We start from the raw sequence: 15266 nt of genomic DNA, 5'->3' as shown, positions 1-15266 counted from the left end.
CATTTAGTTACATTCATTTTTCGTATCTAACAACATAATTAAATTAGGCTAATAAATGAAAAATATATGGTGATACATATATATATTTATATCTCGAATAAAACATAGCCGTAATTTTTTTTTCATGAGTTATTTTCATTAACTACAACTTAATGGCCTCAGCATTTAGGGTTATCCCCACATTTACCATTTCCTGTTTTATTACTACACAAATTAGGGTTTTCATTTTTTTCACACATCCCCACCATGTGCACCTCGACAAGACGGTAATTGTTTAGCTACCCTTCAAACCCTACGCGTGTTGTGTTGACCATGTCAACGTTGTCATTTGACTAGGGTTTTCGAACAGCACCACTGTAATGGCGGGCTATGATTGGGTGACGCAATAGATACGTACGTACACCTACGTGTATGTATAGACAGACAAAGAATATAAATACCATCGTAACAGTGAAGTATTACTTTATTTAATTTAGTGTACGTTGTTGGCGTCCATTCCTTTGTCTCATTGATTATTTTTTGCCCATCTTTCTCTCTCAAACTTTCCCCTATCTTTCTCTCTCTAGAGCTGAATTTCTATCAGTGAAATATCCTTAGGGTTAAATATCGCGGTTGAATTCATCCAATCTGGCTGGGAATCAGTCCAGAAGATTATAGAGATGGATTATCACATTTGTTTTCCTGTGGTTTTCGATTGGTTGGGAGTGAGCTGTGACAGGATTTTGCTGGATTAATCAGAGGGAGTTTTGATCGGAGGTTCTTATTTGTTCATCGTTTCTTACTCGATTGAATGTAAGGTTCGATCTGTTCGTCCTTCCTTCTAGTGTTTAGTGTTGTTCTTATTGATTATTGTGTTTTGAAAGATGCTTTGTTTGGAATTTGAATTGAGTTTAGAGCTGACTTCGAGCTGAAATCCGCGTCAGTACATCGCTAATTTTGTGAAGTGGGTTTTCGATATATTTATTATCAATTCGTCTGTTTATTTGGTGTCCTTTTCTGGTGTAGGTTTCTTTTGACGTTTTCGTCATTTTATGATACTTTTTTGCTTATTTACGGCTATTTCTGATTGATCGACGGAGGGGGAGTTGGAAAAATGGTGTTCAACTTTTTCATCCAAGGTTGATTTAAAGTTCGTGAAATGGATTCCCTGTATTGAATTCTTAGTTGATTTCGAGCTTTCAACTAATCTTGATTTTGGGTTCTCGTTTCAAGAAAGACGACGATTCGCTATTTTGAGAAAACCCTAAAATTTCTTTACCCTAATTCGGTTTCTATGGCGGCTCAATTTTCTTGGTTTTTTTGTGCTTTTCGATGTTTTTTCACTTGTACTCCATCTTCTCATTTCAATTCTTTGATCAATGGTGGTTTGATTTTTGGTGTGATTCTCATCTAGGGTTTTTTGTATATTGTTTCAGTAAAGGCTTGAATTACTACGCCGCCATATGTTGTATGTGTTCTTCTCTAGTTATGCATAAGATTAATCTCTTTTGATTTCATTCTATTGTTATATTTCATATCGAGATCTTATGTTGTGGTTCGAAAACCCGGAAAGAACTGTAAATGCCTGTCTCAGATTCTTAGATCTAAACCGATTAATTATATCATTGAATGATTTTCAGGTACTTATTATCAACAACAACGTTCCAGCTTTGAAAGAGAGCCAACAGAAGTTTGATATATCGCAACTTCTGCATCTAAATCTATGGGATCAATAGTTGAGATTGACTCGATTTCTATAGATATTAATTGCGCCATTGAAGACAATGCATTGCAGGAGCATGATCATTTCTCGATACGGTAAGCAATACTCTTTAAATGTGCTATGCACACCTCCATAGTGCTGATGAAACTTTTATATAGATATTTCTTTGAACAATTTGCAGTGCACTCGATAATGGTATTTTGCAATGTTCATTGTTTCAGATTTTTGTGTTTTTAAGAAATTGTTCGATTGTTTCCTCATTATTATGTTGTTTTTCAAGTAGTTGTAAGTAAAAGTAGTATATGTTTAACACCTTATGAGATTTGTATGAAAAAGTTAGTTATGGAAATATGTGATGCGATGCAGTGAGTATGTTGCTGAGATGAGGGATAAAAACAGAAAGATTTGTATGCCATTTGGCACCCAAGGTAATAAACATCTTGTGATGGATAATCTTCTTTATTGAATCTTCAAACCCAAATTCTGATGGTGAACATGTTTTACTTGTGTTTAAGATGTTATGATCGAGAGGGCAAACATGGAAAACAATGCCGTTGCGAATCCTCATTTGAATGATAGCAAAGAAATGCCGTCACATGACACACAAGAAACATGTAAATGTCGAAAATTTTAGATGATATCTCTTAATAATGCTCACATACATGTTGCAGCATTCGTGTCTTAATTGTCGTTTTTTTGTCGACTTCTTTGAAGATGATGGAGATCGATCACGTTGTAAAGAAGAACATAAAACTACATGTAAGTTTCTACAACGAGTGTTAAGCCTCAAGAATGACTTTCTGAGATCATTCCTAAACTTTAAAGTTCTCTAAACAGATGTCGGGGGCGACAATGGTGATTGTGTAGTCCAAGCTATTCCATTGCAGATTACAGAGATGGATCAAATGGCTGAAGGTAACATTACAAATTTTTTGTCTTCCAAATTGGTCATAGCTCGAAGATTTAAGACGGGACGTTGATACAATGTCTTATTTATATATATGTAGTCGAGAATCCTTTTGTCAGAGAACCCCATAATGCCTCATCGGGTAGCGATGGCCGTGATGTTAATGCAACGTATAGACAGCGAAGAAAATTGCGTTCTTTAGTCGATATCATGGATAGAAAGAATTTGAATTCTCCCGAAGAGAAATCTAGCAAAAATGACAGAGGAAAAAATAAGAATGTTGTCGAAGAAGACAGAGTACTAACAGAACAACATAATTCGATGCTTGGAGAAGAAGTGGAGCCAAATTTTGCAAGTTTCCTATCAAGACAAAAGATCGATGGAGTTTCTAATCTACCCAAAACATCGATGTCTGAATCTAGGACGAGCTGCTCGGAGGATCACCACATCCAAGAAGTAGAATTGGACCTCTCACTTAATAGTTATATCGGCGTCACGAAAAAATCCAGCAAAAGAGTATTGTCCGGGAAGCATCGCGAAATCCCCGACCTCAATGAATCTTTTACAGAAAATGTTTTGGTAATGACCGATTAGTGTTCGATTATTTTATGAGTACGTAAGATATGTAGAACTGACTGATGGTTTGTCTTGTTTTTCAAGGAAATGTCTGACGTGCCGGATAACAACGCCGAATCTGGTGGAGATGCAGACGATATTCCAATGGATATTGTCGAACTTATGGCGAGGAATCAATGGGAAAGAGCATATGGAAACTCTAACCAGCAAACCTTCGGTAACCTTAATGGTCCGTCGAATTTGCAGCTGTTCTCAGATCACATGTATAAGGGGAGGAATTATGTCATCAGTTCAAAGGTGGACGGGAAACGGCCTCTATGGAATCCATCCATAATCGATGATAGGAAACTCGGGTCGAGCTCGAAGCCAGATTCTTCCTCGAGCAAAAATATTACGTACAAAACGCCGCCACCAAAATGTTTCCTCGAGAACCATCTATCTCCATGCAGCTACCACCCGACTAAACCGTTCTTTTCGGGATTGTTATTCTCCCAAAACAGTCAGAGCGCCGGAATCGGAGTAGCGAAGCTGATCGACAATGTTTCTCGATTACAAGGTAAAAACAACGGACTTCATCAAAGCTTGCATTTTCAATTTTTGGATTCATTGCTGAGTGTTGGAATATAACTGATATGGAGAATTTTAATTTCATATTCTAACAAGGAAAGATCAATGCGATTTTCGCAGATGGAGCACCTCCCGGGGCATCGAGCGATGCGGAATTGGGAGCTTGCGCTTTAAACTCGAACCCGGCCGAATTTAGCGCCCCCGAAGAAGGAAACGAGTTCACTATAAGCTATAGAGACCTTATACGGCGAACGAATAAGGCTCCGAAGAAAAGAACACATCGTGTGAATGAAAACGAATCGAATACACAAAGAGCTCGAAAATAGTCGGGGCTGCGTCGGAGATACATGTTGACATATATATATATATATACACAATGTGTGTGGATAGAAAAAATAAGACTTGATGTTTATAAGGTTTGGCCATTGTAGTGAAACACTGGATTTCTTATCTCATGTCTGCTTTTCGTGCTGCTCTTTATTAGCAGTCCCTAGTAACTACCTGTCCTCATAAAGGGGAAACCTTAGCTTAGCTTCAACGTATAGTTTATTGTCTGGATATACATTTCTGTTTCCAATGTTTGTTTGCCTAGTGGTTATTATTTTTTAAAATAAATACCAGCGGTAGCATTAAAGAAAGTTTGTTGGTTATTTTAAAATACATTATTATTAAAATATTTGTTAATTTTATTTTTAAATACTTTAATAAGTTCAAGAATAATAAACTTTTTATAAAAATAGTAATACTTAAATATATTATAATAAATTTCTTTTTATAAAATATTTATCATATAAATAAGTGTGTTTGGGGGTTTGGATTTTGAGTTGGGATTTGAATAGTAAAAATTTTGAATTTAAATAGTTGTATGATGTGATATAAATAGGTGTTGATGTGATGTTTTGAATTTAAAATTGATTTTTAGTATAATATAGAAAATGAAAAATAGATGTTTGATTTGATATTTTTGGAAGAAAAATTTGGATGAATACTGGAAATTAAATCCAATCCCCCAAACAAACACACCCTACTTCGAATGAATATGTAATAATATAAATTATGATTTATCTTATATACTTGAAATAAAATATGTAATATAACTAAAATAATTTAATGCTAAAATAAAAATTTAGTTTATTATAAATAAAATCAATTAAAAAATAATATAAAAGCTATATATATTTAGATGTGTTTAGAACTTGATTGATTATGAAATGAATTATTTATATACATATAACAATTTCTGGTTTTTTTTTTCCTTCTTTGTTCCCGTTTCTTCTTTTTTCTGGTTTTTTTTTCTTTAACATTCCTCTATGCTACAATAAGTTGTGAAAACAAATCACTGGGGAAGAAATTAAATACAAAATGAAAAAGAATAACCATAAATAAATTCAAATTTTTAATTTCAAAGTAAAAAAAATATTCCCTAACAGCAGTAAATATAACTTCATGAAAAGAAAACATTAGCCAATAAAAATAAATCAACAAACCTAAATAAAATTTAGAAATAAAAGCGAAATAAAAACCAACGAATTCTCCAGCAAACAATTTAGAAAATAACAATATGACTGTTGCTCTGCACAAGAGAAATACACCAAAATAAAAAATTTAGAAAATAACAAAAAGAAACTATAATCAATACAAAAAATATCGGAATAATTATAAAAAATTGGGAGATATGAAAATAAGAAAATTGTGAAAAATAGAATGAAAATTTTTTAAAAAAATATGATTACTCAATTCATTTATAAACACTATCAAAAACTGTACAAACTAGTTTTCTCTACTTACAGTCAGTTAAAAATTTAAAACCAAATATTGAAAAAATAAGTAAAACCAACTCATTTATAAAATTATCTGCAAAATCACATCATTTATAAAAATTAAATATACTAATAATATATATATATACAAAGTAATACATCAATATGCGCATATATGTGATAATCAAATTTATATATATAATATTACAAAAATAAATATATATATATATAATTTTAGTTTCATAATTATTAAAAGAATTCATAAATAAATAAATAAAATTTTAGTAGCAAACTTTCATATTCATAGACATAAATATTGCAAGTTATCCTATCATAATTTGTATTAAAAAAATAAATAAAAATAGTAATTATAAAACTAATAAATAAAAATAATAATAATAAATTATAATTTCACTAATAAAAAGAGAAAAATCATAAAAAAAAAGAAATTTTAAATCTAAAAAAATAAATATGATAAAAATATATTAAAGTAATTTATAAATAAATAAATAAAATTTTAGTATCAAATATTACATATTTATAGGAATAATATTGCAAGTTATTTTATTATAATTTAAATCCAAAAAAATAAATATGGAAAACTATAAAACTATTTTGTATAATAAAAAATAGTATTTATTGATAAAGAGTTAAGACGGTAAAACAAAATAAAATAAATAATATAAATAAACAAAATTGAATATAATTATACTCTTCCGTCCCGCTGCAAGGTTGTCATTTGATTTTTTTCGGTCATTGTACTTGACATTAAAAATATCAATACAATATAAATATTTGTATTGATATTATAAAAGACTAATAAACATATTCTTGTCTTTTGTTTCGATTTGTACTACGTCTTGATATAATAATTAATATTTAAATATCAATATACAAAAAGTCAATGACAACCTTGCAGCGGGACGAATTGAGAAATATAAATATAATACTTAATAAAAAAAATTGAAATGAAATTCTTTAAATTTTTTAAATTTAAATAAAATTATTTGAAAAAAAAAAGATATAGGATATCACATGTTGTTACTAAAATTTTATTTATTTATTTATTTATGAATTATAATCTAATAAAAAAATAAAGTGATTACATATAAAAATTTATGAAAAATTTATATAATAAAAATAGTTAATTATAGTAGTGAAAATAATGGAGCGGGAAACTGTGATTTTAAAAACTGTACAAAAAATTTAAAAAAAAAAAAAGGGGCACACTTGAGCTCTTTTATCTATATATATATATATATATTATATTATTCTTATTCAATTTTATAATAAATGTCAATACAGAAAAATACAATCGAAAAAAATAAAAGAACGGCTGAACATGGAAAATTTTTATGGTTATTTGTTTGTTAGTATTTGATTAAAGGTAGCTACGTGGACTCAAACATCAGATGGATCCATACCGTCCGATGTATGCCCAACATCAACGGTGTGGATCCCTCTGGTGTGGAGGTCCCAAAACCACCTATGTACTTGTTTGTTTGGTTTATTTTAAACAAAGATAAATTTGTTCATTTTAATAAGTGCTATTTATTCAAATTCATAAGATTATTTGTTTAGTTTGATGTATTTTGTTACGTGATATATAGAAAGTTATGTTGATAATATAAAAATAATATTTTATATTAAATTATTATTTTCTATATATATATATTTATTCATATTTTAAAAAATTGTATCAACAAATATTTTAAAATCTCTACTAAATACAATGGAAGAGATTAGGAATTAGGATGTTGATTGACACTAACTATGATAAGGTATATAGTTTACACAATAGATAATAAAATAATGTGTGCTTTGTAAATTATTAATCATTATGTTTATTATGGATACTGATTTTAGGAGTGCCACAATCAGTAAATAATTAAAAAATATATTAGTAAAATTAATTGCTATAAAATAAAATTAAAATAAGTAATTAGTTTAATTAAATTTAAAAATAAAATAAAATATGATTCAAATTTGTGCTATTTACTTTCAAAAAATGAAAATATACATAATTATATTTGAAGAACAATTTTATAATTTTAGAAATTTTTATTGATTAATACAAAGAAAAAAAGTGTTTTACTTTTTTTGGTCTTATGTGTTAATTTTGTAATTAGTGCTTAATTATAATAAGGATTTCATTATTTTTAGCCGTAATTCCACGATAGGGTTTGGTTTCAATAATTTAATTTTGCCCCATTAGACTATGCTAATTGACTAACCCTTTTTTTGTTTTTTTATAACAATATTCTTCATTATCTATTACATTTGAACCTCTCCAATTTTATAATTATCCATATCTACATTGTATTTACACGTGTATGTCTATATATACATAGAATCCTAATTTAATTATGTCTATAGTCATGCCAAGTACCTAACCAATTATATATAAATGTAATTTATCTTTAAATTTATTTTTATTTATTTCCATTTTTTATTATATATATATATCTTCCCTTCAAAGTTCTTTCAACAAACTCTCCCTTCAAAGTAACCGCCATACATCAGCTACTATCACAGGTTCATTTATTTTTAATTTCTCACCTTATTTCGCCCAAATTAATGGCGAATCTTCATCGCCGGCGATTGCTCCGCCGCACGTTAATTGCACTGGCGGTGTGCTATTTGGCTGCCATGGGCGACGCCATGCTGCCGCCGAGCCCAATCCAATGCGACGGCGGCCGGAACGAGTGCACTCTTTCCAATTCCTACGGCGTCTGGCCGGACAGGGAACCCTGCCGCGTCTCCGCCGTCTTCTTCCCCACCACGGAGGCCGAGCTCCGGTCGGCGGTGGCGGACGCCGTCAAAAAAGGATTGAAGCTGAAAGTCGTCTCAAAATTCTCCCACACAATCCCTAAATTCGCCTGCCCCCAAATTGGGGTTCCAAATGCCCTAATTAGCACGGAAAGGTACAACCAGAGCATCGACGTCGACGAAGCGAACCTCGCCGTGACGGCGGACGCCGGCGTCGGGCTGAGGGAGCTGATCGACCGTGTGGAGGCGGCGGGGCTGAGCTTGGCGGTGGCGCCGTACTGGGAGGGTGTCAGCGTCGCCGGGATGATTAGCACCGGCGCCCACGGCAGCTCGTGGCGGGGCCGCGGCGGCGCCGTCCACGACCACGTGACGGCGATTAGGCTCATAATTCCGGCGACGGCGTCGGAAGGCTTCGCCAAAATTGTCGATCTGAAAAACACCGATCCATTGTTGAATGCTGCTAAGGTTTCCTTAGGTCTTCTTGGAGCCATTTCTAAGGTCTCTTTGCTTATTTATTTATAAATTATATATATACATATAAGTTTTTATTTTTAAAAAATCATTTCATATTAAAATTGTGAAAATATTCACTTTTACATTTTGATAGTAAAATTACTCATATATATGAAGAATGTACTAATACCATATGATATTATTTGTTTTTTTAAAAAAAAAATTTAAAAAAATACTTTAAGTTGAAACAAATAAAATATTAATCATCGTCTAAATTAAAATAAATTGTACAACTTAGGTTACATTTTCATTGGAGCCCGGGTTCAAGCGAAGAGTTACATTCAACTACACTAACGATAACGGGATAGAGAATGAATTCATGAATCACGGCAAGAAATATGAGTTCGGCGACATTCAATGGTACCCTTCGAGGCATTCTGCCGTATATCGATATGATGATCGTGTTCCTATCGATACACCCGGGGATGGTCTTAACGATTTCATTGGATTTCAACCTAATTTAATCACTATATCTCAATCTTTACGAGCATCGGGTAATTAGTCTATAGATTTATTCACTTTATCCATTGAAATAATTATTTGATATAATATTTTATACTACATAATTAAAAAAATTTAAAAATATATACATTTTTTATAACAGAAAAAGCGGCCGAGAATACAAAGAGTGTGGATGGAAAATGTGTGCTCGCGTCGACATTCGTAGCATACAAGAAATTAGTAGCTAACGGATTCAAGAACAACAAACTAGTATTTACAGGTACAATTTTTGCAATTTTGCTTCATCGATCTATTGGACATACATATTAGCTTTGTTCTATTTTGGTCTTTTATAATTAATTGATTTAATTCCATTGCCATAGATGAGTTCATTATTAATAGTTTATTTCTTTTTTTCTCCCAAACACACTCAACCCCCTAGAAACCCTAATTGTCCACCGGCTATCATTTAATTTTATTTGTTATAATTGAACAAAATTGAAAAAAAAAACATCAATAATTAAACAAAATTCATAAACTAGTGATCTTAATTATCAATTAATAGTTTGGATATATATATATATATTGAATGAAAATTAGTAAAGCAATAGTTGAAATAAATTTGACCACTTCTATACATATATTGGTGTATGTGTTATATATACATCTAATCACAAATTTTTTCTTTAATTTTTATGATTATATTTTTTGTATACTTTGTACCATTATATTTTAAATTCAAACTAAATTATAGATGTTATAAATATATATAACCCTATAGTTGAAGTTAGGTTAGGGATTGAAAATATTACAAATTAAATTTATATTGATACAAACACTTAACAAATTTATATTAATATATGTTTGTTCACTTAAGATTTGTTTTTTTGGAATATAAATTATTAGATATATTTATGTATATTTTTTTATAATAGAGAGAATCAAAAAAATTGTAATATTATAATTTTGGGGGGAAAAAATCTTACATATAAATGTTTAATAGATATTTTTATTAAAAATAATAAATAATGCAAATATATATATATATATATAATCATGATCAGGTTATCCGGTGATCGGACGGCAAGGCAAAATCCAAACTTCGGGGTCATGCCTGTACTCGTCGTCGCCGGCGACGGCGTGCGCGTGGGATCCACGCATCAAAGGCCTCTCCTTCTACGAGAGCGCCGCCATCTTTCCGGCCACGCGCTTCCGCGACTTCATCGCCGACGTCAAAAAGCTTCGTGACATCAATCCCCGCAGCTTCTGCGGCGCCGACATCTACAACGGCTTCCTCATCCGCTACGTCCCCCGATCCGCCGCCTACCTCGCCGCGCCGGAGGACTCCGTCGTCGTCGATTTCAACTACTACCGCGCCGACGACGCCGCCACGCCGCGCCTCCATCAGGACGTCTGGGAGGAGGTCGAGCAGATGGCGTTTTTCGGGCACGGCGCGCGGCCGCACTGGGGGAAGAATCGCCACGTGGCGTTCACCGGCGCGGCGGAGAAGTATCCGAAATTGAGGGAGTTTGTGGCGGCGAAGGCGGCGCTGGATCCGGCGAACGTGTTCTCCAGCGACTGGTCGGAGCGAGTGATGGCCGGAAATGGAGGAGACGCCGGAGATAAGGAAGATGGATGCGCTCTGGAAGGGAGATGCGTTTGTTCGGAGGACCGCCATTGTAGCCCTAAGAACGGTTACTTCTGCCAACACGGCCGTGTTTATACGCTGGCTCGAGTCTGCAGATATTCTTCTAATTCCACTTTCTCTATAATTTGATTATTATTATTGTTTAAACGAATTTATTTATAACTCCATTTATTTACTTATAAAACCTTAAAATTTAGTATACTTTTTTGTACGCTATATAATAAAAATATTTTAAATTGAAATACTAAATAAATACTACTATATTTTATTGAAAATTATAAATTTATACAATAAAATTGAAACAACTTAATCTAAATGGCCGGTGCTGATTGGGAATATACATATATGTAATAATTATTGAAAATGTATTATGCATATTATGATAAGTTATGTATTATATATATTATGATAAGTTCGGCTGATGGAAACATTGGAATATAACACAAACTGCTGAGCCAAAATTATCAATGGAGTCAAAAATTAGATTTATCATTAAAAAACTACTAATTTTCTGAAATTTAGTGTTTTTTTTTAAAAAAAAAAATGCTCAGGCTGTCTCTACATTAATACTGAATAAATTATTTTTCCAATATTTTATAAATAAATAAATAAACAAACAGCAAATAAAGACAAGTAAAACGAGCAGATATTTATTACAACAAATAATCCATTAATAGCAAAAATATCTCATTCATTATTACAAACGAATAATTAGGATAGGATAGGATGATGACGTCAGTGCCATCAGTCAAACCAGTTCCCTCTGACCAAATCCTCACCGTTCATCTCCCCTCTTCCGTCACATTCAGCCGTCCATTCTCCTGCAGAATCTTCAGAAGCTGGGCCCCCTTCCTCCTCCCCCTCGCGCTACACTCGCCCTGCAGCGCCAACATCACCGCACGCGCCACCTCCTCCGCCGGCGCCACCGCCGCGCCGTCCACAACTCCGCCGTAGATCACCGCCAGCACGCTAATCGCGTGCTCCTTCCCCCGCCCTTCCATTCTCCCCATCACCTGCACCATCATCGGCACCGCCAGCGCGTGACCCCTCACCTCCGCCGCCCCCTCCGCCGTCGTGCACAGAAGCTCCAGCGCCGCCAGCGACCTCTCCGCCACCGCGCTCTCCGCGTCCGCCAGCGCCTCCACCACCGCCATCACCGCCCCCGCCTCCACCGCCACGCGCCGATTCGCCTCCACCAAACAAAGCGCCAACAGCACCTTGCTCGCCGCCTTACGCGCCACCCCTTCCCGGAGGCACGCCACCACCCCACCAACCACTCCGACGGGGCAAATGCAAACGCCGGCGCCTCCGCCGTCGTCGCCGTCCCCCGCCGCAGTCCGCGGATTCGGCACCAACGACCTCTCCAAGACCTGCACGGCGGACGCCCGACCTGCGTCCGAACCCGACCCGAACTGGAGCTCCGCGACGTGGAACATCTCCTCAAAACCTCCTCCTTTCTCCGCTGCCGCCGCGGGACCCGGATCCGACTTGAATACCGAGTCGGGTCCGGGTGCGGGCGACTCAGTATTGGTATCATTATGCGAAAAGGGCGAGTTGGAGAGAGGGAATCGCCACTGAGTGAAGCTCTGAGATGTGTTTGAGGAGGAAGACGAAGAAGAAGACGGCGGCGGAGGCTGAGGCGGCGGAGTCGCCGCCGGGAGCGGCGGAGGAGCGGAAGTGGTAGGGCTGAGCACAGTTTGAGTGCAATGGCGGAAGAATCCGCAGGAGAAGAGGTGAGATCGCGGCGGAGTTTTGAGCTTCGGCTGATTAGTTTTCATGGCCGCCGGAAATGCAAATGAAAACAGAATTTGATTAATTATTGATTGAGCTGTTCTGTTCTGTGGTCTTTCTCTGCATGTAGAGAGAGAGATCTGTGCTCGATCTGCAGAGTTGCAGTAATGAAGAAGGTGGTGGGGTCTTGCCTCGTGGCAGCTCCTGGGACTCGGACGCCGGATGGGTATGCGGTACATGAATTTGTGAATTTTTTATAAACATGATAGCAAATACTCCAATTTTTTTAATACAAAAACAAAAGAAAAAAGAACATATCAATTCTTCGAAAAAATGTGTTTATTATGACTATATTATATATTATTTTTTTATTTTAAAATTATTAACAATATTATTTATATATAAAATAATATCATAATATATTTAACTAATTTAATATTATTATTATAAATACCATATTTTAAATCAAATGTATTATTTCAAATCCAAAAAACTTCATTGTTGAACTGTAGATAGAGGTGTGAGCATTAATTCAAATTTTTCAAAAAATTAAATTTGAATCAAATCGAAAATTGAAATTTTTGAATTAAAAAATTCGAATCAAACCTAAAAATTTAAAAATTCAAAATAATCGGAAATTCAATTTTTTTTATTATGTTTTAAAATATATTCTATGGAGTATTTTAGGTGTAGATGTGTTGGGTATTGTGGTCCGGGTCCTTGGACATGAATTCTTGATTTCTTGTTCACGGACACGAAGAGGTGGTGATGTGGGCCCAGTACAGATTTGGGCTGTTATTGGGCCCAATTTATTGGGCCTTAAGTTAGGCCTTTTGGTGATCAAATCAGCGTCAAGAAGTATTTTGTGTGTTTGATTTTGATTTAAAATTAAGTTTTATTTCGAATTTTAGTTTAAATAGTATTTTAATATGATATTTTATCGTAATATTTTTATTAAAGATTATACAGACAGAATAGTATTAATTTGTATATAATAATCAAATCAAACACACACTTAGGGTTTGATCAGTTGTGATTTAAAATAGAATATTTGATTTAAAATTTTTATCTAAATGATAATTCGATATGATATTTTATAAAAAAAAATAGTGTATTTTTACTGAAAATTATACTGAATGATTAGTGTTGATTTTAATTTTAAATTACAACAGAAACACAGTTAATTTTTATTATATAAAACGTAACATATAAGAGTATTATCTATATATAGGTATATATGTGTTGTAAGTGTGTACGATTGTGTAAAAATGTAGTGTGAAGAAGGATGGAAAATTAAAAGAATTCGTTTACATATTTATATAAATTTTCAAATATTTTGACACTCACAAAAGACTAAAGAGTTCTTTTTGGGACTTAGGCATATATCACAATATTGTGGTCCCACCACCTTTTTTAAAAAATAAAAAATAATAATATTAATCATGTATAATTAATAAATTACAATTAGTATATCGATTCATATTCTACTAAATAATATTGATAGTTGTAATTGATAGATATTATTGACAAAGTAAAAAATGTAAACGACAGGTTGGTTGTAATTAATCATTATTATTGGTTGCTATTATTGTTAAATGACTTTTAAAATTTAATTAATATTCTGGAATATATTTGATGTATTTGTTTTGACTTATTACTTGAAAATGCAATTTATGGCCTTTCACGTGAAAAGAAATTAACATTAGAAAATATTTTAACTTAAGAGAGAGAGCAATAAGTGAAATTTTTATAATTTCAATATCTATTAAGTAAATTATATTAATTTTTACAAGGTTTAGGATTTCGTGCATATGTCGAACTTAATTTTTATAGTATGAGAAAATAAAATCTCAAAACTATTACAAAATGTATGAAGACTAAATTATACAAAAAAGTTGAAAGTATTGATCGCAAAATCATCCTTTGAAAAAAAGTATTTGGAAAAACAAACTAGGTATTATTATTATTATTACTACATTCGCCCCACATTGGGTGTCTTGGTCAATGTAGATACGAGAATCTACTATAAGTATAATTAGTAGATAATTAAGAATGTATTAGTAAAAATAATTAATCTATAATATAAATTATTATAGATTAAGATTAAGATAACTAATTAGTTTAATTAAAATTTAAAAAAAATTAAATTAGAAAATTTAAAATAAGATTAAGATAGGTAATTATTTTTCAAAAAAAAAAATGACATAAGATGTAGGACGGACATAAATGACAATATGTACATGGTAAGTGGGACAGAGAGAGTACTATTTAGATTGCAAATGGATAAGATGTGAGTGGTGGCAGTGTGATAGACAATATAGACCACACTAAAATTCCAAAACTAATAAATAAGCATGAAAATTAGTCCGCAAAAATTAGTCTTGTTAGCCGGCGTTGAAATTAAAATATATATATATATATATATTACTAACTAAATTTTAAAAAATATTATCAAGTATTTTTATTTTTGTGTACTCAATAATTTTTTTCCTACCTTTTTGTGGGTATTTTAATATATGTAAAAGTTACGGGTATTTTAACATAGACTACCTCCGTCCCATGTACCGTGTCTACTACACTGTAGACACGATATTTTATGAGGAATGTAATTAGTAGATAATTAAGAATGTATTAGTGAAAGTAATTATCCTA

At 33.1% G+C, this 15266-nt stretch overlaps 3 protein-coding genes across 5 annotated transcripts; 2 read left to right on the top strand and 1 right to left on the bottom strand.

Annotated features, from left to right (window-relative positions):
- Positions 1–513: 513 nt before the first annotated feature.
- On the top strand, positions 514–4316 carry LOC127250548 (uncharacterized). 3 transcript variants are annotated; one of them, XM_051273881.1, is made up of 9 exons: positions 514–792; positions 1620–1797; positions 2069–2130; positions 2218–2316; positions 2417–2461; positions 2540–2617; positions 2710–3188; positions 3270–3741; positions 3873–4316. In XM_051273881.1, exons 2-9 carry the CDS (start codon positions 1703–1705, stop codon positions 4076–4078), a joined length of 1536 nt encoding a protein of 511 aa, XP_051129838.1. In that variant the 5' UTR covers positions 514–792; positions 1620–1702; the 3' UTR covers positions 4079–4316. The 3 variants fall into 3 exon arrangements, with proteins under 3 accessions (XP_051129838.1, XP_051129837.1, XP_051129839.1); XM_051273880.1 differs by having other exon boundaries at positions 514–797; XM_051273882.1 differs by lacking the exon at positions 514–792 and adding an exon at positions 1065–1118.
- Positions 4317–7983: 3667 nt separating this feature from the next.
- On the top strand, positions 7984–11118 carry LOC127250745 (L-gulonolactone oxidase 3). Its single transcript, XM_051274173.1, has 4 exons — positions 7984–8779; positions 9033–9288; positions 9399–9515; positions 10300–11118. The coding sequence occupies exons 1-4, from the start codon at positions 8090–8092 to the stop codon at positions 11010–11012; spliced, it is 1776 nt and encodes a 591-aa protein (XP_051130130.1). The 5' UTR covers positions 7984–8089; the 3' UTR covers positions 11013–11118.
- Positions 11119–11507: 389 nt separating this feature from the next.
- On the bottom strand, positions 11508–12828 carry LOC127250488 (uncharacterized). The gene has a single exon (XM_051273799.1). It carries the CDS (start codon positions 12659–12661, stop codon positions 11666–11668), a length of 996 nt encoding a protein of 331 aa, XP_051129756.1. The 5' UTR covers positions 12662–12828; the 3' UTR covers positions 11508–11665.
- Positions 12829–15266: the final 2438 nt, after the last annotated feature.

The sequence above is a fragment of the Andrographis paniculata genome, unplaced genomic scaffold (genome assembly GCF_009805555.1).
Source record: "Andrographis paniculata isolate CXL003 unplaced genomic scaffold, ASM980555v1 Contig37END, whole genome shotgun sequence".
Classification (NCBI taxonomy): Eukaryota; Viridiplantae; Streptophyta; class Magnoliopsida; order Lamiales; family Acanthaceae; genus Andrographis; species Andrographis paniculata.
Note: the sequence above shows the minus strand (reverse complement) of the source record. Positions and strands in the feature narration are given on the sequence as shown.

What these genes read in the sequence shown, in the direction of transcription:
- LOC127250548 (XM_051273881.1), top strand. Translation starts at nt 1,703, where the DNA reads ATGGGATCAATAGTTGAGATTGACTCGATTTCTATAGATATTAATTGC. An exon ending in AGAAGAACATAAAACTACAT is followed by an intron (nt 2,462 to 2,539) that starts GTAAGTTTCTAC and finishes TTCTCTAAACAG; the next exon opens with ATGTCGGGGGCGACAATGGT. An exon ending in CAATGTTTCTCGATTACAAG is followed by an intron (nt 3,742 to 3,872) that starts GTAAAAACAACG and finishes CGATTTTCGCAG; the next exon opens with ATGGAGCACCTCCCGGGGCA.
- LOC127250745 (XM_051274173.1), top strand. Translation starts at nt 8,090, where the DNA reads ATGGCGAATCTTCATCGCCGGCGATTGCTCCGCCGCACGTTAATTGCA. An exon ending in TCAATCTTTACGAGCATCGG is followed by an intron (nt 9,289 to 9,398) that starts GTAATTAGTCTA and finishes TTTTTATAACAG; the next exon opens with AAAAAGCGGCCGAGAATACA. An exon ending in CAACAAACTAGTATTTACAG is followed by an intron (nt 9,516 to 10,299) that starts GTACAATTTTTG and finishes AATCATGATCAG; the next exon opens with GTTATCCGGTGATCGGACGG.
- LOC127250488 (XM_051273799.1), bottom strand. Translation starts at nt 12,661, where the DNA reads ATGAAAACTAATCAGCCGAAGCTCAAAACTCCGCCGCGATCTCACCTC.